The 25567-nt window shown below is 48.7% G+C and overlaps 1 protein-coding gene across 2 annotated transcripts; it reads right to left on the bottom strand.

Moving 5' to 3' along the window:
* Positions 1–9753: 9753 nt before the first annotated feature.
* On the bottom strand, positions 9754–15052 carry Glyctk (glycerate kinase). 2 transcript variants are annotated; one of them, XM_075964789.1, is made up of 5 exons: positions 14692–15052; positions 12318–12734; positions 11952–12103; positions 11201–11376; positions 9754–10964 (listed from the first exon to the last, which is right to left on the bottom strand). In XM_075964789.1, the coding sequence occupies exons 2-5, from the start codon at positions 12692–12694 to the stop codon at positions 10098–10100; spliced, it is 1572 nt and encodes a 523-aa protein (XP_075820904.1). In that variant the 5' UTR covers positions 12695–12734; positions 14692–15052; the 3' UTR covers positions 9754–10097. The 2 variants fall into 2 exon arrangements, with proteins under 2 accessions (XP_075820904.1, XP_075820903.1); XM_075964788.1 differs by lacking the exon at positions 14692–15052 and having other exon boundaries at positions 12318–12968.
* Positions 15053–25567: the final 10515 nt, after the last annotated feature.

Genomic DNA, 25567 nt, shown 5'->3' with positions numbered 1-25567 from the left:
ATATGAAACTCCTTTTGTTATCATTGTTGTCATTGTTGTTGTGTGTGCATGCACACACGCATGCACATATTCCTACAAAGAGGTCAGAAAACAGCTTGTGGAAGTTGGCTTCCTACTACCACATGTGTCCCAGGGAACCCAGGTTGTCAAGTTTGGTGTAGACGCCCTCCACTAAACCCTTCCACAGACCCCAGTATAAAGCCTCTTTTGGATAGGAGTTGTAAGCAGCCATCTGAAGTAAGGAGACATTGGAGCTGTAACAACAATGTCACCCCTGAAGCTGGGGGTAGTGGTACATGCCTCTAATCCCAGTGCTCAGGAGACCTAGGCCAGTTTAGGTTACATAAGGAGACCCTGTCTCAAAATAAAAAAATAAAAAAAAAGAACTGGGGCCCCTCAAAGTAAGTGAGAACGGTGGCACAGAAAAGTTGCCAAGTGGCCTTGTGCCTGCCCTGTCCTTCATGAAGTTGTGGAAAGGTTCCAGAGTTAGGGGCAGGGCAGGCCTCCAGCAGCTTTCCTCCTACCTCAGGGCTGGATGGTGTCTGCCTCTCAAGTGTGCCCAGGTGGTTTGGCACAGCCATTCGCTCTCCCAGCTCCACTCCGCCTGCCTGCCTGCCTGCTTGCATGCCGCCGTCTCCACAGACATATGCTGCGGCTCCACACCCAGGAAATACCACATGCTCACTTTTCAGTGGGCAAACCTCCTTCCCGCTCTTTCGCGTCCCTCCCAGGACTACAGCCCCAACGCAGCTCACCAGACCCCAGCCAGGTCTTAGGACGCCAGTAGGTGACATCCACTCAGTTATTCACTGCCGTGGAGGCCTGCATTCATTCCACACATGATCTGAGCGCCACTGGTTTGGCCCCAGTGTAAGAGACAGAGTCACTGAGCCATCCTTTCAAAAGTAGGCAACTTCTTTAACTAGCTGGGATGGGGTTGGGAGGCTGTACGGATGCACGAATGGCAAGCACGTAAAGAAGGAGAAAATGGACACAAATACTAAGAGTGGAATAGTAACAACAGTTGGGGGCTTGAGAGACGGCTCAGTGGTGAAGAGCACTAGATGCTCTCTGGCAAAGGACCCGGGTTTGATTCCCGGGACCCACATGACAATTCATAACCACCTGCAACTCCAGTTCTAGGGATTTATTACACTCTCCTGGCCTCCATGTATGCCAGTCACACATGTGGTCCACAGACATACATGCAGGAGCTGTTTTTTAAGAAATCAAAGTAGAGCCAGGTGTGGTGGTGCACACCTTCATTCCCAGCACTCAGGAGGCAGAGGCAGGTAAATCTCTGTGAGGTCAAGGCCAGCCTGGTTTACAAAGTGAGTTCTGGGACAGCCAGGGTCATTACACAGAAAAACCCTGTCTTGAATAAAAAAAAATCAAAATAATAAAAAAAGAATAGTTGAATAGGCTGACACAATGTCTTGTATCTATAATGCCAGCACTGGAGAAGCTGAGGCAGGAGGATCACTGCAAGTTCAAGGCCAGCCTTAGCTACATAGCAAAGCCTGGGCTACAGAGTGTGACTCTGTCTCAGAAAAATATATAAATATATCCCCAGCTGGGAGGTGGTGTTGCATGCCTTTAAGCCCAACACGGGTGGCAGAGGCAGGTGGATCTCTGTGAGTTTGAGGCCAGTGAATGCCAGGACAGCCAGGACTGTTACATAGAGAAACCCTATCTCAAAAAATAAAAACTATATGGGTATCATGTATACTGTTCTTGTTCTGGCAACGTTACGTTCTAAATAATTCATAAATAAAAAGTAAATTAAAATAGCGGGCATAATTGTGCATGTCTATAGGCTAAAGCAAGAGGACTGTAAGTCCAGCCTGGACTGCACAGAGAGTCCCAGGCCAGCCTAGCTTCTTAGTAAGTTCCTATCTCCAATAAGAATAACAATGACACATAAATAAAGGACATTGAGCTTATAATACTTGTTCCTAGAGAAGCTAAATAAGAAGGTGAACCCAAAGACAAACACATAGGCATCCTCATGAATATTAACCTTCATCAGGCGATGAAAGGAGACAGAGACAGAGGAGCACGGGACAGAAATCTTAAGGTCCAAATCAGGAGCAGAAGGAGACGGAGCACGAGCAAGGAACTCAGGACCGCGAGGGGTGCACCCACACACTGAGACAATGGGGATGTTTTATCGGGAACTCACCAAGGCCAGCTGGCCTGGGTCTGAAAAAGCATGGGATAAATCCGGACTAGGTGAACATAGAGGACAATGAGGAATACTGAGATCTCAAGAACAATCGCAGTGGGTTTTTGATCCTACTGCACGTACTGCCTTTGGGGGAGCCTAGGCAGTTTGGATGCTCACCTTAGGAGACCTGGATAGAGGTGGGCGGTCCTTGGGCTTCCCACAGGTCAGGGAACCCTGATTGCTCTTCGAGCAGATGAGGGAGGGTGACTTGATCGGGGGAGGGGGAGGGAAATGGGAGGCGGTTGCGGGGAGGAGGCAGAAATCCTTAATAAATAAATTAATTAAAAAAAAGAATAACAATGACAGTGATGGCGGTGATCCTGAGGATGACTATGATGGCCAGGAGCTAGAGAAGAGGCTCAGTAGGTGAAGCACTTGCTGGGCAAGCATGAAGACCAGAATTCAGATGCCCAGGGTCTGAATAAAAGCCAGGGGGTTGGGGGCTATGAACCTAGAATCCCTGCAACTGGGAGGCAGAGACAAGTGAATCCCAGGGACTTGCTGGTCACCCCACACAAGGACGGGGCATGCAGATCAGTGGTAGCATGCTTGCCTTTCATATGCAAAGTCCAGGGTTCCAGCCCTAACGCTAAAAATTATTGTTATGTTATTACCATCATCATCATTGATGATGAGGCTCCAGGTTCCTGGAGAAGACTTTTGTGACAGCCAGGTGATGTTGACCCTGCTGGGTGGAGCTTGAGGGCTATCTCTCCCCCCAGCCACCACCATAGCTTCACATGCTCCATCCTCTTGCTCCAGAAAAAGACTCTGAGGATGCTCAGGGTGGACAAGAAGAGAACTTTCTTTGGCGGGCATGTGCAGAAGGAAAGGCAGCTGGAACTCCAGCACTTCGGAACCCAGGAGGGGACCTGAATCCTACCCAGGCCCCCTCACCTCCCTCCACCAGCATTACCACACGCTGAGCCCAGCCAGCCAAGGCCACTTCCCACGCAGTGCCCTTGCCTGTCACAGCTGTGTTGGGCAGCAAGGGGGTGACAGCGAAGATCATCAGTTCACCTGTCTGCATTAGGCAACCCAAGACGCACATGGGGTGGAGGGGGAGGCCTCAGGTCCAGGTGCGTCTGTGAGGACGGGTCTGTGTCCACTCCTTACTGCTTCTTCCCCTGCTTTGGGTCCCCATCACTCAGCTTCCTCCATATGCCCACCATCCTCTGCTCCTCCCATGGGGCCCCTCGGACTCCCTCCGGATGAACTGTCTCCTCCCCTTCCCCCGTCAAAGGCAGTGACACCAGCATCCTGATGTGTGGTCAGTTGTTGAGTGTGGGTTAGGGTGCTCGCTCCCAAAGAAACGGAGTCCTGCCTTTTCCCCCAGACCCTGGACCTTAAGGGGCCACTCCAGCCTGGGCAGCCGAGTGAACCTGCCTGTCGAAGATTCGGGACACTCCTCTGTGTGCTCAGGGCTGGTGCACCTGCGGTCAGCAGGGGTCCTACTCCTCCCCTCAGACACCTTTGTTCTCAAGCCTTTGTGGCTGGCCCTGGCCTCCCAAGCCAGCCCACCAGCCCTTGTCCTTTGCCTGGCAGGTCTCTCTCCCAGCCATTCCCCCCCCCCCCACCTTTCTTGCATAGCTTTTTACCCATTCAAGTCTCAGATCAGAACCTGGCATGGGACGGGGTGGGACCCCTCCGCTTACTGCAGTCCTTCCTCCCCCAATGCTCCCTCTTCTGCCCACATCCCCTTACTTGCCCCAATCCCCTCACCCAGTTCTTGCTCCCCGCCCTCCCCTTTCCTCTCGGCCTGGCCCCCTCCCCATTTCCTCTTCCCTCCTTTCTTGGCCCTCCAGTTCGGGGAGTCGAGTCGGTCTTTCTCTCGGCAGAGGCAGTGGTGGCTCGTTGTCCTCCCCTCTCTCCTCACCCTCTCCCTTCTCTCTTCCCCCTCCAGCCTCCACTCCTCACTCCTCGCCTGCTCACTCACCCTCTCCCGCTGCCCCCCCTCTTTCTCCCCCACCTCTTTGTTTCAGCTGAGAACCGGCTCCTCGGGACAGTTCCCACACTGCAGAGCCTCTGGTGAGGAGACAGCGCCACTGAGGTAAGCTGGGGGTTCGGGGACACAGGCGCGGGGCAGTCGAAGCCCTGGGGGCGGGCAGGTGGGGACAGTGGGCAGTCCGGGCCACATCACTTCTCTGCCCAGGGCAACGGAAGCATCAGAGTGCTAGCCGCAGGTGCCCTATCGGTCAGCAAGAGCAGGATGGGGGGAAAGGCTAGCTAGGAGCTGGCAGGCTGTCCTTGCCCTGGTACCCAGCTCCTGCTGATGGCCCAAGTCTGAGAGAAACCTTGGGGGACCCGACAGAGTGAAGGGGGAGGCTGGGACACCCAGAACAGCGCACCCCTGAAGGTTTGAGTCTACGCCCAGTCCTCCCTGCCTCTAGCTGGGCTGCAGCTAGGAGATTGCCAGGGGGCATCAGCCGCACTAACCGGGTTGTGACCCTCACAAGTGTCTGTCCCGGGGTTAGTTGTAGGTCGGAATGTGCTGGGCTGCTTCTTTTGCCCAGGTGGAGGGGGGCGGGGCAGAGCTCTTTCCCCTATCACCAGCTCGCGGTTTTCCTCCAAGCTACTGACCCTCAGACTCACAAAGCCTTGGGAAACGGGACATGTTTCCCTTCTCAATGAGTCTTTGACCAGCTCCCGCCCAGACACGGTGCCCAGCACAGCATTCCCCAGAGTTGCGAACGGCATCTGAGGCCAGGGAACAGATGTTCCTGCAATTGACTTACTGGGACTGGGAGAGACAGAAAGGTATCGGGTTCTGTGGGATGGGTGGGGGGAGGAGGGGAAAGCAGGTGGAGACAGAGCCCTGGCTCTTGGGTGAAGAAGCTACAAGTGCACTTTCTGGGACAACCTGGAGCCACCACAAGAAGCTTAGAGCCTAAAACTGGGTGGTGAGCGGGAGTGGACAGAAAGGACAGGGGCTAAGCCGCCCGAGCCCCCTTCTCAACTGGGGCACAGAGCTAGTTCTGACTGGGTCCAAGACTGAAAAGTTCATAGTCCCAAGGGCTCTGCTGGTTTCAGGAGAGCCCGAAAAGGGTAGGAGAGTGGTGATCCAATGGGGTGCATTCTGGGGGGGGGGGGGGGTCTCAGGCTGCCTGTTTGGGATAGGACCAGATCCTACAGCTCCCGAAACACCCAGGGCTAGTAGTGGACCAGATCATGAAGGTGGATATGATCCTGAATCGGAGTTACTAGGGGTGGTAGCCTAAGGACTGAGTACCTAGGGCACACATTCACAGAGGCTCATTCTCCCTCACCCTTGTCCAGAATTTCATTTTAACAGAGCAGCAGCTGCTGCTACCAAGCCTACCACCACTGCACCCAGATGAAGCTGGTGTAGCTGCTACAGACCAAATACTCACTTTCTGCCCACACCCTCCAGTCACTACAGGCCAGCCTAAGCCAGAGGGAGGGAGGACAAGCAAAGCCTCAGGACCAGCAAGAGTGCTTACCAGGGGAAAAACTATCCCCTCCCAGGCTGTGGACAGCTTACTGCAGTTCTATCTCATGTCTGCCTAAGTCACTGAGTGTTAGGGCTCACCCCTTTCCCCCACATGGATAACCCATCTTCTCTCCTAGCATACTCCAAATCATAACCCAGCCTGGGGTCAAGCCAGCCGTCTCCTCCCTAACTGGGCCTATGTTCCTCATACATGAACCAAACTCAGAGGGAGGCAGGCTTCCCTGCCTTTTTTTCCCTGAGACATCAGGGGACCATCTTCCCGCAAGACAGGCAGCTGACTCGCGCTCCAGATAGCCCCCCTCAGATCCTGGACCTCAAATACCATCCCTGAACTGGAGACATAGCTGGCAGACACTCCCAGACATATACACACTAAGGAGGGGGAACTGGGGATGTAACTCAGTTGGCATCAGGCTCTGGATTTGATCCCCAACACCACATAAAATTGTGATGATGGCATGCATCTGCGATCCCAGGACTCATGAGCTAGAGAAAGGGAGATGGAGAAATTCAAAGTCATCCTTGGCTATATCTCAAGTTCAAGGCCAACCTGGGCTATATGAGACTGTGTCTTAAAAAAAAAGAGCCAGCTAATGTCATTCTAATGTCAGAGGACACAGGTGTCAGGTGGCTTGCTTGGCTTCAGGGCATGAACACCAATGTCCTACTGGCTCTAATCGTGGCCCTTTCTGGCAAGAAGAGGGCCTCTCTAAACTGAGATCTCCTTACAGGTATCTTTGAAAGATACTAATATCTGAATTTTTTATTTTATATATATAAGTGGTTTGTCTGCATTTTTGTATGTATGTATGTACATCACATGTATGTCTGGTGCTCAAAGAGACCAGAAGAGAGTGCTGTGTCCCTAGAACTGTAATTACAGCTGCCATGTGGAGGCTAGAAACCGATCTCGAGCCCTCTGGAAGAGCTGCCGTCTCTACAGCCCCATCTGTCTAGCCCCTTTTTCCCACTTTCTCTCCCAGGGCTTCCTGTTTGCATGGAGCTTTCCCATAGCAATCCACCTGCTACAGAGGTAAGCAGGGCACAACACTGTCTACAACAGAAAAGGAGGAAAGAAAGGTAGTGGGGCCAGGACAAGGGTCTAGAACTGACTCCCACTCTAATGTCTCCTAGTGAAATTTTTATATGAACACAGACGCCACACCCTCTAATGGGTACACTAACTGTACAGTCTCTCTACCCACATTCTCGAGGCACTGATGACAGTCCCAGGGACGGAGGCAGATGGAGCTCTGTGAGTTGAAAGCTGGGGTTATATAGTTACCCTGTCTCAAAAAAAATAAAAATAGAACAGAGTTGCCAAGGCTAAACGAAGACTACAGGGATGAGGTCATAAGGAACTTGCAAAGGTGAGGGAGGAAGGGAGGAAGTGCTGGAAGCCACATGCTGTGTCTCTCCGCCTGGAACCCTCCTACCTTCTCACAAACTTTCATTCCCTGCCCTCTTGCACCAATCCTGCCATGTCCTCTTGGCTTTGCCCCCTGCTAAAATCTTCATGAGCCTTGCCTCTGTTATCAGAGTAAGGTTAACTCCCCCACGAGGCTCTTTGCGATCCTACATCTGCCAGCCTTGCAGATGTAGGTCTCCTTGCCCACAACATCCCCAACATTCTAACCACACCAAACTGCCTTCATCTCGGAATGGAGCAGTGTAGAGGAGGCCTGCTCAGTGGCTGGTTGGAGATTCCGCTGGACAGACACACCTACACATACGCACTCAGGTAGAAGTCCACCATTTACACGCATGGGGTTTCCTACCAGATCACTCACCACGCTGCCCTTCCATCCACAAAGAGACCAGCAAATCTGCTTTAGGGATCCCTGAAGAGACTGGGTATGGTCGTATGACCGTCCTCCAACACCTAAGGGACAACAAGGAAAGCAAAGGTACATCCCCCTAACTCTGCCTGAGTCTTAGGTTGGCCTCAGGGTATCTGAGCCCCAAAAGGCAACAGAGAACAACCAGAAAGGTACAGACCAGGTCCTTGTGCTGGGCCTGTGACTAACTTGCTGTACTGTTCCAGATAGACCATCTTCTCTCATTCTCCAGCTACAGGACAAATGGGTTTAGCTAAGCTAACCCCAAAAGACTCTCCAGACCCCACAGCTCATGCCAAGGTCTAAGAATGAGGAGACTTTAAGATAAGGAGGGCTGGACACCCTCGTGGAACAATCCCCTAGCATCACCACATGAAGATGAAATGGGGACTTGGGCAGCAAAAACCTGAGTCAGGAGAGATGACAGCCAAAATTCAAAGTAAGGGCGTACCTTCAATAATCCATAATTGATAAGACTCATGTGTATTTAGCTATTCATTCATTTATTTTACTTTTCAGTGCTGGGAACTGAACTAGGACTTCACACATGCTAGAATAGCAAGAACCATTGACTATATTCCCAGGTTTCTTTTTAAAGCTCTTTGGAATGGGATCTCACTTCATTGCCTAGGCTGGCATTGAATTCTCTCTGTAGCCCAGGCTAGTCCTCCTACCTCTCAAGTACCTTGGGATATATAGGCCTGTGTCGCCAGGCCCGGCTTCATAATTGACACTGATGGAGGGGAGAAGGTCCCATTGAGCAGTAGCTGTGAGGAATTTGCATATTTTCATCATCCTGACTGACCAAATAGGTGAGCAAATACAGTGAGTTAAGCCTACCAACTGTTTTGCTCTAAGGGGGCCCAATTCAGATCCTAGACCCCAGACTCTAAAAGCATACAGGAGAGGGACAAAGGTAGGCAACGGGAGCTCCGGCAAGTTCTGCCCATATGTAAAACCCTTAATAGACAATGGTGGCAGCCATACCCACAAGCGACCCTACTCTGAAAAGCACCTGTGGGACTGCACACGCATTCTGACACCAGTGTCCAGTGCCCACATGATCACCACACAAAGACAAGTCCTTGGTCCCTGGCCCTCTCCTCTTGAAGTTCTTGCCTACAACTTGGTGTCCAACGGGTATACATTTCCATGGTCAAGCACACAGAGACAGGACCCCTCTAGCGGATGCCAGAACACCAGTGTAGAGACAAAATCCCCTGAGACTTTGACCTTCTACACCAGGAAAGAAAATGATACACACAATTCCACTTCTCTAAACCTCTCTGGTCCTCAGAGGCAGCTTGCCTTGCCTCCCTCTCCCCATACCTGGAACATGCAGGATCTAGGTCTCTGCGTCATAGTCCAACTGCTTGCCAGACTGTCCAGAGCCCATGGTGAAGGGTGGCTCTTCCCAGGACACCTCAGCTCTGACCCAGGGCCCCACACACCCTCACAGTGGAAGAAGGGCCCATAGGAGCAGTTCCAGGCCTCACTGTTCTCTATGGCTTTTTATTCCTATGTGATTCTACTGCTCACTCATATAGGGATTGGAGCCGTGGCGCACGGTGAGGAAAGCCAACGGAGAGCTCTGATACTGAGCAAGGAAGCTCAATGACAGCCAGACCAGTGGCTGCAGACCAACCCAAGGGACTCACTTCTGACAGCTGTGACGGGACGGGGTGAAGGACTGTTGAACCCTACTGTTTGAGTCCTGGAGACATGTACTAAAATGCTGGCACCAGGACCCTGGCTGTGTACCCAGAATACACGGAACATGACGTGTACAGAACATGGCATGTTTAGCCTGGGGAAATGGGACAGGTATGAGAGAACAAGCTTAATGCCCTGCATCCTGAAGAAACCCCTTGATAAGATAAAGGATGAAAGCTAAGAGTGGTCCAAATAGTGAAGGGATATCCTTGGTAGCAAATAGAAAAACTGCTGCCCAGCCAGGCTACAGCAGGAGAGGAGAAACCACAGCCAGGTTGCCACAGGGAGTCATGGTTGAATAGGTCACAGTCCTTACACCTCTCCTGCTCACCCACGTTGAGGCTGCTAGGGGCATGGTCAACCCTCACAGATTCCCATCAACAGACCCTGAGTGTGCCCCACAGCGAAGGGGGTGAGTAACCCTGTGAGATACTGGCACCAGCATGGTCCCCTTCCCAGCAGCTACTCAAAGCTCTACACCAGAGAAGCACTGAGAGATGAGCTGAGACTCCCACAATGTTCCTTTTTATTTTCAAGCTCCCTAGCTTCACTCCATGGAAGGCTAAGACCTGGACAGATGGGGTCTGGGGAGAAAATCAGGACTGGGAACGGGCCAAGGAGCTTCTTCGGGCTTCTTCTGGGCTTGCTGACATGACAGGAAGTAGGGGGGAAGAATCTGGTCGGGGGAATGAATATGGAGAAGATCGAGGGAGGTGGGTAGAGCAGTAAAGGAGCCAGGCTAAGGGCACAGGGAGTCCTAAAACACAACGAGGACCTAGGAACCAGCCCTGGATATTCCCAGGAGACCCTTCCCCTGTAGGCTCCTTATATATTCTCAAATATGCCATCACTGAGGACGAAAAATCAGGAGGTGGACATCCATGACATTGGTCCCTGTCAACCCTGTATGCAGCAAGTGCGTTCCACCCTGGAGGCTGCAAAAGAAGGTGTAGGAGTCATTGCAGGAGAGGACGGTGGCTATGTCCAGGCCTTCAGCAGCAGCCTGGCTGACAAGATCAGACATGACCCAGGCTCCAGCCACCTTTGTAGGCCCATCCTGCCCATCAGTGCCTCCACTCAAAAATAGCACATCAATAGGCCCCAGTGGCTGTGTGCCCAGCTCTGTTCCCACGCGCAGGGCCAGTTCTTGGTTCCGACCACCCTTGCCAGATCCCTGCAGCTGCACCGTGGGCTCACCACCAGCCAAGAGGCAGACTGGGCCTTTAGCCTTTGCCACATTTTCCAGAGCCTCCTCCAGCTGCAGGTCTGGGAGCTGGAGCTCAGCTGCCAGCTGATGGAGTTTTGCCTCTTCCTCCAAAAGATGCCCAGCTATGGGTGAAGTGAGACGGGCCGCAGCCACCCGGGCTAGCAGCCCATAGAATTGGGCCACGCTTTTTACATCGCCCTGCATGGCTGTGCTCAGCACCATGGCATGGTAGCCCAGCACCTCAGCATGCCTCTGAGCCTCAGCCAGTGCCAGAGAATTAGAGCCGATGATCACATTGAGGACATGACCACAAGCATGTGGCCCGCGGGGGTCAGAGTCAGCTCGAGAGAGCACAGTCTTCACAGAACGTGGCAGAGCAGCACGAAGACCATAGCGATTAAGAATCTGTAGGCAGTCTTGCACACTGTGGTCACTGGCTACAGTAGGGCCGCTGGCGATCACCTCCAAAGGGTCCCCAATCACATCTGACAAGATGAGGCTTACCACCTAAACAAAGGACACAAAATAAGGCTCAATCTTGACTCCTCTCTGTCCCAGGGCCCTTACGAACAAACTGGTCCTGGGTGCACACCACCTGGCATGCTTCCTTACCCTCTCACCGCCTTTGGCCTCCTCCCAGGACTTTCCCGTTGAGGTCCCTGCCAACTTGTACGTTGGACTTAGCTTCCATTTCCCTGTCACCTGTGGGAACCCAGGGCTGGCAGAAAAAGTGATGACTGCACCTGAGCAGGATAGGCAGCCTGAGCCAGCCCTCCACCCTTCAGCTGGGACAGGGCCTTCCGGATGGTGTTCAGCTCCTGGATTGTGGCTCCATGGGCTGCCAGCAGCTTGGTGAGCATCTGTTTCTCCTCCAGAGTGACGGGCGGGATGGGAGCAGGCAGCAGGGCGGAACCCCCACCTGTAGAAGCAACGAGAGTGTTGGGGAGAAGGGAACCAGGTAGAACGCAGGAAGTGGACTAAGACAATGTAGTTACAGTGCCCCCCTGTGGACATGGAGTGAAGTTGTTCCCCTAGCTGGGGTACTCCAGATCCCAGAAGATGCTAGGAGGGCTGCTAATGTATATAGCTCAGTAGGAGAGTGTTTGCCTAGCCAGTGTGAAGACCTAAACTCGATCCCCAGCACCAAAAAAAATTATACACTTTTTTTAAAGCATGGAATAAGTAAGAGCAAGAAAAAAAAACAGCAAACAACCAAATAGAGTTCTGTGGGGGCTGGAAACTCAGTTTGTGAAGCCCAGGTGACACCGTTGCATACAGCAACATTTTCCAAAGGTTCTGACATGTGTTAGCGTGTTAGTGTGCCCTCACCATCAAAGTTCAGGATAAATGACTGCCCTGACACCACCCACAAGGTACCCTCTAGGCACCTCACTGTTTCCCTTGGTTCCAACTTTGCCCTGTGACCATGGAGGCTCAGATGAACTTCTCAGGAATCTGGTATTTGGGGCACCCCCTGTCAGCTGGGACCCACACCTGAGATGAGCACAAGCAGCAGGTCATCGGCCGTGAGCCCCTCTGCCAGCTGCTGGATGGCCAGGGCAGCCCGCAGTGCATCATGGTCCGGTAGGTTGTCCTCTGCACCCTCAAACACCTGGATGCGGCTGTGTGGCTTCAGCAGCATCTCTCTGAGGAGAGAGCAGACAGGGAAGGGATGGCGTGGGCTCCTCTCCTCCTACCTAACTTCTTGGCTGTACAGGGAGAGTGACATGAGAGAGATAGCCCACAGCGCCCATCTTGAAACCAGGCCAGACCCAGGAGATAGGGAGGCTAAAGAGAAACAGAGAGGTTTGCCTTCAAGGGGCAGTAGAGAGGAACCTTCCACCCCCCATAAAGTCTTACTGCTTCCCAGCGTGCTCCATAGCAGCTCGGATCCCCTTGGGAACGCTGATCACACCCTGCACAAGATGCTGGCCCAGTAGCTCCTCGGCTGCAGCTGCCATGCCCAGTACAGCCTTGCCGAAGCCCACTAGGTAGAGGTTTTCCCGTAGCTGAAAACTCCGGTCCCGCACCTTCAGCTGTCTGCCACTAGGATCCAAGGACAGCGCCCTTTGCAGCATGGGGCCTGGCTGCACAGCACCCACTGCACTCTCAAATAGCTGTCGTGCCTGTTCTGCCAAGGCCATACCACTGGACATTCGGGCCACCGGAGGACCCCAGAGGAAAGGACGTGACGGAGCTCGGAGGAGACAGGGCAGGACTGGGAGGGCTGCAGCCATGCCCCAGCTTCTCTCAGCCCAGCCTTGTATCCATAGCTGCCTGGAGAGGGAGGAGAATGAGTGAGGCCACAGACAGAACCCCACCATCATGACCACCCTACTGAGACCTCAGGACTGGTGGACTCCATAGCCATGGCTGCAAGAGTGAGCCATCTGAAATGAAAGCTAAGAATCCATGAAGCCTGCAGGCACCCTGACACTACTCCAGTCCTGCAAGCCCAGCCCTGATGCCCAGCCACGTCCTATTCCTCTGTAGGCCACACACCGTCTTCTAGACACTCTGTCCCAAGTCCAAAGTTCCTATTCCGTGGACCCTCCTACTGAGTCACCTCCTCTGGCTGGGAGTTAATCATTCACAAGGGCAGCTATTCCTCCCAGTGGTCCCCTGCACCACCCACCCTTTTCCCACACCTCTGCTTCTACGTTCTCACACCAAGACTGTGCCCCTTTCTGGCATTTCTGCCTTATCTTTTTACCATTTCTACTGCAAGAAAAGAAAGAGAGAGAGAGAGAGAGAGAGAGAGAGAGAGAGAGAGAGAGAGAAGAAAAGAGAGAAAGGTTGTTGGTTGTCTCACCAACTGACCCCAAGCCCACTGACCTCTAGCCTGCTCTATTGCATTAGCTCAGAAGACTAGTCTGGGACTGCTGGTTCTGTGTAGAAAGGCTACCAGCTATCGGTGCACACAACCTGAGGATTCTCAGCACTCAAGACCAGTTCATCAAAAGTCCGGGCACAAATCAGGAGTAGCTACAAAACTGAACTCAAGGTGAGCCCTTTGGCAAGCCCCAGGTCATATGCAGGTGGACATGTGCTATGAGGCTCAATCTACAGCACAAGGAAAGGTGCCCTTCTACCCACACAGCTGGACAGGGTCAGCTTGCCAGGAACACCCCTTTCTGGCTCCATAACAGCAAAACAAGCTCTGAGTTACACCACTCACAGCAGAAACAGCCCAGTGCTGGAGCAGGCAAAGGCCAGGCTCCTAACTGTGCCCAAACAATCATTTTCCCACTGGACAGAGTGAAAAACAGAGAAGGTCTTGGGGTAAAGGTCAGGCAGCTATACAGGGACAATGAAACCAAAGCACGCATCTGTTAAAAAAAAAAGTATCTAAATTTGGGGGTTGGGGAGTACTGGAGACTGAACCCGGGTTTTACATGTAACAAGTATGCACTCTACCACTGAGATAGATTAAAACCCCTAAAAAAGATACTTACTAGAATAAATGTCTACCATTATGCTGGAAGACAGCTGTATCAGTAAGAGTGGATAGAAGAGGAAGGAGTCTAGGAATTGGGGTGCTAGTTTTTCTCAAGTGTGTAGTATATCTTTTCTCAAACTGAGCTCATTTGCAAGGTGGGATGAAATTAAGCCTGATTCTTTCAGGGAACTTGCAAAGTACAGTTCTGTGGGAGAGACACCCCTGCCGGGCATCAGTCATGGACTCCTCCATAACAGTGGAGGACTGATACTCTGCCTGACACCTCAGGCTTTCTGATGCTCTGTCCAGTGCAACAGAGAACACTCCAGGTAACAATTTATCACCCTCCTAAATAATGTGCAACTTCCAGACCTGTGTCAGTTAGCCAGGTAGCACACAGCCAACTTTCAAAAAAAAGAAAAGAAAGAAAAATACTATGTTGTGAAAGGAATATACAGGGCACCCACCATGGGATGTCCGGTTTTCAAGTAAGAGATCCCAAGAGTTTGGAGCTAAACACATCTTAGCTAAACACGCAATGCTCAGCTCTAGGTAAACTTAGTCTATCTCACAGAGGAGCAAAAGCCTAGAGGATCCCTATTTGACTCCGGGACAAAGGAATGCTCAAGATCAAAGTTGCCAGATAAAACGCTGGGCATTTGGTGAAATTTTTTTTAGTATAAATATGACCGGTACATTTGGGATTATTTGTAACTAAAAATTACGTTGTGGTGAGTTGAAATCTAACTGGCCTTTTCAGTTGCCAAATCCCCAACTCTTTTTAAGACACTACACCTTTCCAGCTCCGGAGCGCTCTAATCGCTAAATGAGGAAATGGTAAGATCAGCCTTGACTCCTCCCGGAACAAACTGGAGTTAACATCACTTCCGGATTTGGCCAACCGCCAGGTTACCGGAAGTGGCGTCACCAGAGGTTGGTGGCCTGTGATCTTCGCGAGAGAAATGATTACCGCACAATGTTAGGTGTCGAAAATATTAAGGGGCTGCTGTCGCCTGAATTCGCCTCCGTCCGGGTCAGGAACGACTTCCAAGGTCCATGTTTATCCTTGAGAGGCAAAGTTGCCTTTCTGCAGCGTCCAGCGCTGGAGACCGGAAGTACTTTGGGTGGGTGGGTATTCATCCGGAAATGGCAGATGGGGCCACACTAGAGAACAGGATCGTGACTTAGAGCTTTCATGGCTTCTGACAGCCAGAAAACCTGAAAAGAGGCGTATGGAGTCCTCCGATTTTTGTATTCCTGAAGCGGATTCTCGGTGATTTGCAATTATCCTTCCCTCTTCGTCCTGTTAGATATAATCAGTCATTAAATACACTTCGAATTCCTGTTAGGTGCCAGACACTGGGCTGAAAGGTCAGAGAGCTACAGCCCACCGCTCTCGAGAGATTTAAGGTCATCCTTGTTCCTCCGCGTAGTTATAATTCCGTGACAATTCATTGATGTTTATCACTCTTCTCCATGAGCTACCTGATACAGCTGATTCAGCAAATGATTTTTGTTCCATGATCTTTGAACACAAAAGTGCAAACTGCCTGTAAACAAAAATGAGCCTGAGCCTTCTACCTGCTCTCGATCGTACCTTGTGTCCACTATGACCCAACCATGCCACCTTCCCACATTCGGCTGGACTCCAAAAAAAAAAAGTACACTTTTTTTTTAACTGATGGAAAATATTTCTTCAAACATGTTTCCTTAAAACGTTTTGGATTTGTTGTTGTTGTTTGGGTTTTTTGTTTGTATTGCCATGTCCCCCATCACACAGGGACACATTGCATAGCCTAGGCTGATTTCCTTCAAGTTTATGATTCTTCTGCCTCAACCTCCTGAGTACAAAAATTGTAGGCGTGTACTACTGTGTAATTGAGAAGCTTTGTCACCCACCCACCTACCGTTCTAAATTTCCTTGCTTCCTGATGCTTCCTCCACTCAGCAACATCTCTCTTCCTTTTTTGTGAAATCCCTTCCATTTTGTAACTCCATATCTGTTTTGCTATTCCATGTCAGTCTGGCAACCCAGTGGGATCCTGGCTCACAGCACTCGGGAGGCAGAGGCAGGCGGATCTCTGTGAGTTCGAGGCCAGCCTGGTCTACTAGAGCTAGTGCCAGGACAGGCTCCAAAGCTACAGAGAAACCCTGTCTCGAAAAAAACTAAAAAAAAAAAAAAAAAAAAAAAAAAAGAGGAAGAAAGAGAGGAGGTGGGGTAGGCTGGGGAAGATGGTTCAGTAGTGAAGAGCACTGGCTGCTCTTCCAGACGACCTGGATTCAATTCCTAGCACCCAAACGGCAGTTCACACCTTTCTATAACTCCAGTTCCAAGGGATATGGCACCCTCTTATACACATGCAAACAAAAAGCACCAATACACATAAAAATAAACCTTCAAAAGAAAGAAGAAGGGGAGAAAAAGGAAATTCCCGTTTCTGTTTGTACTCAGGACAACAGAGATACAAGAACGAATTAAATCCACTCACTACCATTCAGGAGTTTACAGTCCAGTGTGCTTAATCTTCTTACTGTTAAATGCGTCCTGTGAATAGTTTGGGAATGGCAATGGAGTATTAAAAACCAGGTAAAGGAAAATGAGTACAGGGAGCTGGAAAGATGGTTCCATAGTTAAGGGCACTTGTTGCTCTGGTAAAGGTCTCGGGCTCTGTTCCTAGCACCCAAGGGGTTTACAACTATCCAGAACTCCAGCTCCAGGAAAGTCGATGCCATCTTCTGACCTCAGCCACCAGGCATTCATGTGGTACACATACATGAGGCAAAACATTTATACATATAAAGAAATCTTTTTCTAAGAAAACGAACACAGGGCTGGTAGTATATATAGCTCAACTGATGGAGAGCCTGCTTAGCATGCACAAGGCCCTGGGTCTGATCCCCAGCATCACATAAAACAGTGTTTAGGGAGCATGCCTAAATCTCAACATTTAGAAATCAGGCTCTCAAAGTCATCCTTATCTATGTAGTTTAAGATCAGTTTAGGATGCATGAGACCTTGTCGCAAAAAAAAAAAAAAAAAAAGGAAAGAAAGAGAGAGAGAAAAAATTGGGGAGTTGAAGAGATAGCTAAGCTGTTTAGAGTGCTTGATAGTCTTTCTAAGGATAGGGGTTCGATTCCTAGCACCCACATGGCAGCCCACAGCAATCTGTAACTCAGGTTCCAAGAGATCCAATTCCCTCCTCTGGTCTCTGAGGGTACCAGGTACACACACATTACACTTATCTATATGCAGGCAACACACACGCATAAAATTAGAAAGTAATAAAACAATAAATGAATAGTACCTGAGGAGTAACACCCGAGGTTTTCTGTTGTCCTCACACGCATGCACACAACTAAACATACTCATTACACACACACATACAAAATAAGCTATCCGCAGGTTCGATGTCTGGTCATGGCTTTGTTTACCACTGTATCCTCCAGAGGAGATGAAATAAAACTTCATATGGTAGAGAGTTGAAGGGTCTCATAGAAGAGGCCTTGACCTCATTTACAAAGGACATACCCTCAGAATCTAACCACCTCCCAGAGTCCCCACTTTGTGTTGTTGTTGTTTGGTTTTATTTCGGGTTTTGGTGTTTTGAGACCTGGTCCCACCGTGTAGTTCTGGTTGTTCTAGAACTCACTATGTAGAACAGACTCATAGAGATCTGAGTGCTGGCATTAAAGGTTTGCATCACCACACACCTGAATAAGGCCCTACTTCTTACCATATTTCATTGAAGAAAGTTAGGGGGATACAAGTACCCCAACAATAGCAGAGGTCAGTGGACCTGTGAACACCTATTGGAAGGTTCTGCAGACTCATTCACTGACTGGAATTCTGTGGTCCTGAGGAGCTAGAATGCTGCACATCTCGAGCTGAAATTATCTGGAGCAAAGTTTAGTTCCCTTGAGTTGTGCTGTTTCTTGGGCCTGGTGTTTCTTAATATTTATCTTAGGATATTTGTATGTGGTGTGTGTGCCTCTGTGGGGGCATATACACATGAGTATAGGTATCCAAGAAGCTAGAGTCCCCTGAAACTGAAGTTACAGTCAGTGGTGACTCCTCACATGGGAGATTGGAACTGAGCAATCTCTAAAAGAATCAGCACACACCCTTAATCACTGAGCCATCTCTCCGGCCCTTAGTTTAGTGGTTTTTGTTTTGTTTGAGACTGGGCTTCACACTATACCACATGTGTGGAACTCTGCATAGTCCAGGTTGACCTGGAACTCATAAATCTTTCCGTCTCAGTGTGTCTTTTGTGAGCTACCATCCCAAGCTTTTTGGTTCCTTAAAAGATATATATCCCCTGCCTCTCTACCTGACCTAGCATCACTTTGACTACCACGTGAAGCTCTGGAGTGCAGTGACTTACTAACTTACTAGCGGGCCCCCAGCTTCTGCCAACCCAAGAGCTAAGAATGTTGTTAGGTAGCATCTGAGACCAACAGCAGGGCTTTCCTGTTTTGGTAAATGCAATGAATTATACTTTCTTCTGTGATTATAAAATTATCATATAACTGCTTCCATGGTGGGCAGTGCCAAGCAGAACAACCTGAATCTGTATTCCCTGGTCATGGTCACACATATTTAGCTCAAACCAAACTCTTGGGCCCTGTGGAACAAGCACTGTGTTTTGCAGTGATGACTCATAAGAGAGATCCATCTTAAGATTCACAGCAAAAGTACAGTGAGGCAGTGATGGCACAGGCCTTTAATCCCAGCACTGGAGAGGTAGAGGCAGGAGGATCTCTGTGAGTTCAAGGACATCATGGTCCAAAACAGCCAGGATTACACAAAGAAATCCTGTCTCAAAAACTAAAAGGAAAATACACCGGTTTTTACAATTTTATTTATAAAATTAGATCATGTGTTTATAATGTATGTGTGGATACAGAGGCATATGTGGAGGCCAGAGAACAGTTTTGTGGAGTCACATGTCTCCAGCCACATTCACATGGGCCCCAGGAATCTAACTCAAGTTACCAGGGCTGTGCAGGAAGCATTTTTACCAATGGAGCAGACTCACCAGCCCAAAACTGATTCCGTTTGTGACATATTTGAGAGAACTCAGACTTTCATCAGCTCCATATCCAGAGCAGCCGTCCCTCCTAAAGTCACTTTAGATGTGTGTCCTTCACTTGTCCTTGATATCCTGGAACTTGGGCCCATAGTTTCTTGTCTGCTTAGCCCCTCTTCCTTACTGTCTAGCCCCTAACACCTCACAGGGTCTGCACCAGCCAGTCTGCTAACTGCCATGAAGCTGCTTGGTGGGACTTCCAAGGTCAGCCCTGTGTGAGGTTCTGCTGTGCCCAAGAAAGCCAGGAACTCTAGAAACAGAGCGATAGAACAAGGAAAGGGTTTGTCATTGTTTTGTGGATCTTTTTTAAGGTGCAGTGGGGAACAGGGAGCATTCCATCTGTGTACAGCTGCCCATGGAGGCCAGAAGAGGGCATCAGATCCCCTGAAGCTAGAGTTACAGGTAGTTGTAAAGGACCCAATGTACAGGTTAGGACTAGAACTTAAAAGCGCTCTTAACCACTGAGCCATCTCTCCAGCCCCTTTGTGTTTTTATGCAGTGCTGGGGGGCAAACCCAGGGCTTCATGCATACAACTGAGCTACATCCCTCAACAGCAATATTTCTTTCTTTTTTCTTCTCTTTTCTTTTCTTTTTGGTTACTGTTGTGGTTGCTGTTTTTCGCCACCACCACCCGGCTAATATTTCTTTTCTTTTAGACAGGGCTTTATAGTCTTGGCTGGTTGGGAACTGGTTGTGCAGGTCTTGAATTCACAGAGATCTGCCTGTCTCTGCTTCTGGAATACTAGTATCAAAGGCATGAAATGGTCATGTTTTCTTAAATTCCCAGGGGTTCGCTATGCTCACTGATCTCTGACCAGCAAAAAACACAATCAACATCGCATAACCATCCCATAATGGTGTGATGTATCAAGATTAATGAATTCTACTTGTGCACACCTATTTGATACTGAAAGCATTTTCACAAAGGATTCCACAAAGCTAAGCCTGGATGTACATAACCTGTAACCCTAGGAAACAGACACAGGAGAATCACACAGAGTTGAGGCTAGCTAGTTCTACTTAGCAAGTCCAGGCCAGTTGGAACTAATACTCAGATTTTATCTCAAACAAAATAATAAATGCATTTTTAATTTAAAAAAAGGAAAGAAAGGAAGAAAGACAGAAAAGATCTAAATGTCTTAGTCGCAGCAACAGCCCAGGTGTTAGACTCCTATTTCCCAACATGTTAAGTTGTTCCAAATTAAAACTTTTCTTGGGCTGGGAATTTTGTTTTGTAGTAAAGCACTTACTTAGCATATGTGATGCCCAGGGGTTCATTCCCCAGCACCACGTAAAACTGGGCATGGTGGTACATGTCTATAATCCTAATACTCAGGAAGTAGAGGCAGGATTAGAAGATCATGGTCATCCTCACTACACAGCAGGTTAGAAGTCACATGAAATTCTTTTTTTATATAAAAAAGGAAAAAAACCATGATTGATTTTAAAAAAAAGCTTGTTTAAAGATTTGTGCACCTGATTTTAATCACAACTAGTCTCTGGTTGGTATTTTCTCTTTTTTTTAAGATTTTTTTTTTAATTTATTATGTATACAGTGTTCTGTCTGCATGTATGCCTGCACACCAGAAGAGGGCACCAGATCTCATTACAGATGGTTGTGAGCCACCATGTAGTTGCTGGGAATTGAACTCAAGACCTCTGGAAGGGCAGCAGTGCTCTTAACCTCTGAGACATCTCTTCAGCCCCAGGTTGGTATTTTCCTGATAAGTACTTTTTAATTATAAACCTTCCTGTAACCGTGAATGGGACAGATACAGGGGAAGGATCAATACATTTTAATGAACTTTACAGTTCATTAAAACGTGGAGCTGTGTGCAAGAGAGAAGAAAGCCGCCCCAGTGAATTGAAGGATACACAAAACTCTTTCAATTTGGGGTGGGACCTCAAGCTTGGGGCCAGTCCTCCTCCACCCTCACCCTTGGCTCTGGCCTGCTAGCTACTCCTTGAGCCCTTGTCTAGTGGAAGGATGCAAGGGTGACGTTGCTCTGCGGAAAGAAATCCAAGAAATCCGTTGGCAGTGCTGGAAGATGGCAAGGTGGAATGCAAGGTGCAAACTGCACAGAAGCAGCTCAACTGTAGAACTGATGGGGGATTGCCAGAGTGCAGTTGTTCCTTAAGAGGTAAGAATTAGACCACAGGAACCACCAGGACTTCTCTCTCTCTCTCTCTCTCTCTCTCTCTCTCTCTCTCTCTGCTGGTTTTTTCAAGACAGGGTTTCTCTGTGTAGCGCTGGCTGTCCTGGAACTCTCCGTAGACCAGGCTGGCCTTGAATTCACAGATCTACCTGCTTCAGTGCCTCCCAAGTGCTAGGATTAAAGGCGTGTGCCACCACTGCCTAGCTATAGCTGTCTCTTAATAGCTGGCATAATGTCTACCAGTGGGCATGGTGGTATATGCTGTTGATGGCAACACTCCAGAGGCAGAGGTAGGTGGATCTCTGAGTTTGAGCCGAGCCTGTTGTCTACATAGTGAGTTCCAAGCCAGCCAGGGCTACATAGATAGACCTTGTCTCAAGAAACCAGGGGGGAAAGGGCCAGGGAAGCTGGCTCAGCAGGTAAGAACACTGATTGCTCTTCCAGAGGACTCAGGTTCAATTCACAGTCTCAGAACGATGGCTCACAACCATCTGTAACTACAGTTACAGAATATCCAACACCTGTTGTGGAATACTATTTTAATTAAGCAAAGAATATTACTTTAACTAGGCAAATGTAACTTGGTATTTCCTTTGTTTAAGCTGTATTTAATGATGTAAAGGTGTGTTACATTTGTTTATGCTGCATTTGTTTAATTATGAAATTATGCTGTTTTACTTTGCCTGTCTAAGGCACCTGATTGGTCTACAAAAAGCTAAACAGCAAATAGCTAAATAGTAGAGGGATAGGCAGGGCTGAAGAGCAGAGAGAACAAGTAGGAGGAAGAAGAATCTAGACTGGGAGAAGAAGAGAGAAGAGAGAAAGAGAGAGATACACCCAGGGCCAGAAGCCAGTCAGACACAAGAAGCAGGAAAAAGGACAGGAAGGAAGTAAGGAAGCCCCAAGGCAAAACATAAAGAGAAACAGATTTAAGTAAGAGCTAAGATAAGGCTGAGCATTTATAACTAATAATAAATCTCTGTGTCATTTGTGATTTGGGAGCTAGTTGGTGACCTAAAATAAAGCCTACTATCAACACCCTCTTCTGGCCTCAATGTGTATCCATGTGGTGCATATACATACATGTAGCCAAAACACCCATAATAATAATAAAATATTTTAAAGTAACAATAATGTCCACCAATAATGGAATCCATAATTCCCATGGATACCAAAACCCATGGACATTAAAGTCCCGTAAAATAATAATTTTGTTTTTGAGACAAGGTCTAAGTGTGTAACCCTGGATGTCCTGGAACTCAGAGATCCACCTGTCTCTGCCTCCCCAGTGCTAAACACATGGTGTAATGATTCAGCCACACAATATGGCTGACACTTCCAGGTTCCAGGGCCATGCCATGTGGATAATCCCTCAGGCAGAAGTGCCTAATGGCCCTGGGAATCTTAAAGGACCCCACATGACCCATGTGCAACATGGTTGCATCATCTATGTATGAAGCAGCTGCATGAGCCCTTGTGCACGTGCACAAGCTCTATCATCTGCATATGACGTAACCACACCATCCTCCTGTGTGCATGCGCTAGGCAGACCTTAAAAGCTGGAGGCGCCATCTTCAGCTCTCTCTGTCTGCACACCGACCTTCATTAGGCCTGAACACCCCCCTCCCCATAAACTCCTAGGCGGGTTTGTTGCGTGTTCCACATTTCCTTCTCACTCACGCCAGGTAATTTCACATGGGACACCACACTCAGTCCTAAAATAATTTTTATATATAAGCCACATGCCTCCTTCTGTATACTTGAGATTGCCTCTTTTGTATGGGGGGGAGGGGCCAAGACAGGACTTCTCTGTGTAGCTTTAGAGCCTGTTCTGAAACACAGAGATCTGCATGCCTCTCAAGTGCTGGGATTAAGGGCTTGCACTACCACCATGTGGTATATAATTCTTAATACACTATGCATGATGCGTAATCGCTACACTGAACTGTTTAGGAGGCATCCACATGACAAGAAAGTCCTTCCATACCAGTTCAGATCTGCCCACCACAGGCTGAACTACATTATCCATCTGAAATCCATGGGATACAATGCAGGTTAGTTTATCAGAAAGTTTTCTGACACTTTGGAGACAATTCTGTGGGTTTTGTGATAGAGCTTCAGGTCAGTCCATATCTTTGCCTCAGAACAAGACAGCATTGTCTGCCGACAATAGACTTTGTTAAATATGAATGGTTATTTGGCTTTGCCTTGGAATCAAGGCCAAAGTTTGAGTAGCAGAGCACTGTCTGAATCCAGTCTTAGGTGTTTGCTGTCTTCATGACCTTGAGAAACGGCTCAGAAACCCAGTCTTCCTCTTTAAAATAAGCCTAAAAGAAACCGGGAAAGCTAGCTTAGCATAGTCAGGCCCTGGGTTCAAACCACAACAATAAATAAACAAACCAGGCATTGGAGGCAAAGGCAGGCAGAGTTTGAGACCAGCTGGTCTACAGAGCAAGTTCCAGGACATCCAAAGCTACATAAAGAAACCCTGCCTCGAAAAACCAAAAAAGAAAGAAGTTTTTGTTTTACATTTACTTATTCACTTCGTGTGTGTACCTTCCACACACACCTCAAGCATCGAAGGCAAAGGGCAGTTTGAGGAAGTCTGATCTCTCCTCCACCATCCGGGCTCCATGAGTGACCCTATGACATGTCCACCTTGGTAGCAAGTTTCTCACCCCTCAGTCAACTCATTGATCTCACATACATGGTTATATAAATAAAACCATCAATGGGGTTGCCATAGAAGAAATTACAATTTCATAATTTCAGAGTGATAGAAAATGTTATCTTCATTTATTTATAGCATAGACCATTTATTTCCTCAGGGGCTCCCTGAGGCAATGAAATGAAGCATTCACTTAGCAAACCAAGCAACTCATGAGGTATGCACAGGTTATTGCGAGCTATGCACGATCTGTGAAACTACTATACACAATCGCCAACAAAACCCCTATACAAAGTCACCACCCGCTTCAATTGTGTTCTGCTCCCCACCTTTGTTCTAGAGTAATTGCTCTTTCCCACACACCCTCTTTTCAAAGGCACAGAGAAGTCACCTGACTCCAGTTATTTAGAGACTCAAAGAAGCCCTGCTGGGCACTTGCACTCAGAAATGTTCTCCATTAGAATTTGTAAGGAAAATCCTGGAAAGGTGGAAGCGCAGGCTTGTGATCCCAGCCTCTGGAGGCTGAGCTTGGACAGCTGCCATTGGCCTAGCCCTTTTTCTGGTTTTGGTTTGTTTTTGTTTTAAGTAGTCTCACTAGATAGCATAGATTGATTGACCTCAGCTCAAAATATTCCTGTCTCAATCTCCCAAGTGCTAGGATTCATATACTATCATACTCAGCTCTGATATTTTTGTTTCATCTTAATAAAACAAAAAACAAAATCTCACTATATAGCCCTGGCTGACCACAAATTCACTAATGTAGACCAGTTTAAAGGTGTGAGCTACCATTCCTGGCCTGGAGCTCTTTTTTTTTTCCCCCTTCCAAGACGGGGGTTCTCTATGAAGCTTTGGAGCCTGTCCTGGAGCTCTGTAAATCAGGCTGGCCTGGAACTCACAGAGGCCTGCCTCTGTCTCCTGAGTGCTGGGATTAAGGCGTGCGCCACCACTGCCTGGTTTCCTAGAGCTCTTTTTAAATCCATGCAGTTCATTCCAAACTCCAGCTTCCCCTCTGCCCATTGCTCGCTGGAGCTAGCCAGCCATTTTGGGCTTTTCAAGTCTGTCCTCTCAGGCAGCAGTGTGGCTGGAGCAAAAGCCAGACAAGCCCACCATAGCAGAGCAGGGAGCCAAACAGGAAGTGAAACTACAAAGTGTTTCATGACACTCTTAAGATACTTCAAAAAAATTTTTTTCTTTGCGTTTTAAAAATAGTGCAGGACGCCAAGTCTTGCGAGGATGCACGCTTTGGTCGTGGGCGCAGGACACAACTCTGAAAGCCACCCTTCTAGGATTTTTTCTGACTGAGAACATTCGGTAGATTACGGCTGTGCCTGTGGTCATTTCTGTATGTTAATATAGACTCTTCTCGCCAAAATGCCATCTCCTGGGTGGGTTTGCTTCCCAGCTGCTGATAGGAAAGAACAGCCTCGTCCAGGAACAAGGAGGAGTCAGTTCATCCTAAATGCCTGGTTCTACCTGGAAGAGTTCTCATAAAGGTTTAGTCACAGAACAGTAGCCCCAAAATAAAAAAAATCGCCATGTTTTATTCGTGGGAATATCAAGTAGATGGGCCCCACAGCAAAACTGCAAAGTGGGGAAATTCCACACTTCAGATGTGCTGCCACAGCCGTCTTAGCTGTAGGCTCGATGGAGCTAAACGTTGTGGTGCTCTCGGAAGTTTATCAGTTAGGAGGATGTTAAAAGTTAAATTGGGGCCGGAGAGCTGGCTCTGCGGCTAAGAGCACTGGCTGCTTTT

The sequence above is a fragment of the Microtus pennsylvanicus genome, chromosome 3 (genome assembly GCF_037038515.1).
Source record: "Microtus pennsylvanicus isolate mMicPen1 chromosome 3, mMicPen1.hap1, whole genome shotgun sequence".
In the NCBI taxonomy this organism is placed as follows: Eukaryota; Metazoa; Chordata; class Mammalia; order Rodentia; family Cricetidae; genus Microtus; species Microtus pennsylvanicus.
This window is presented reverse-complemented; position numbering and strand designations above follow the sequence as displayed.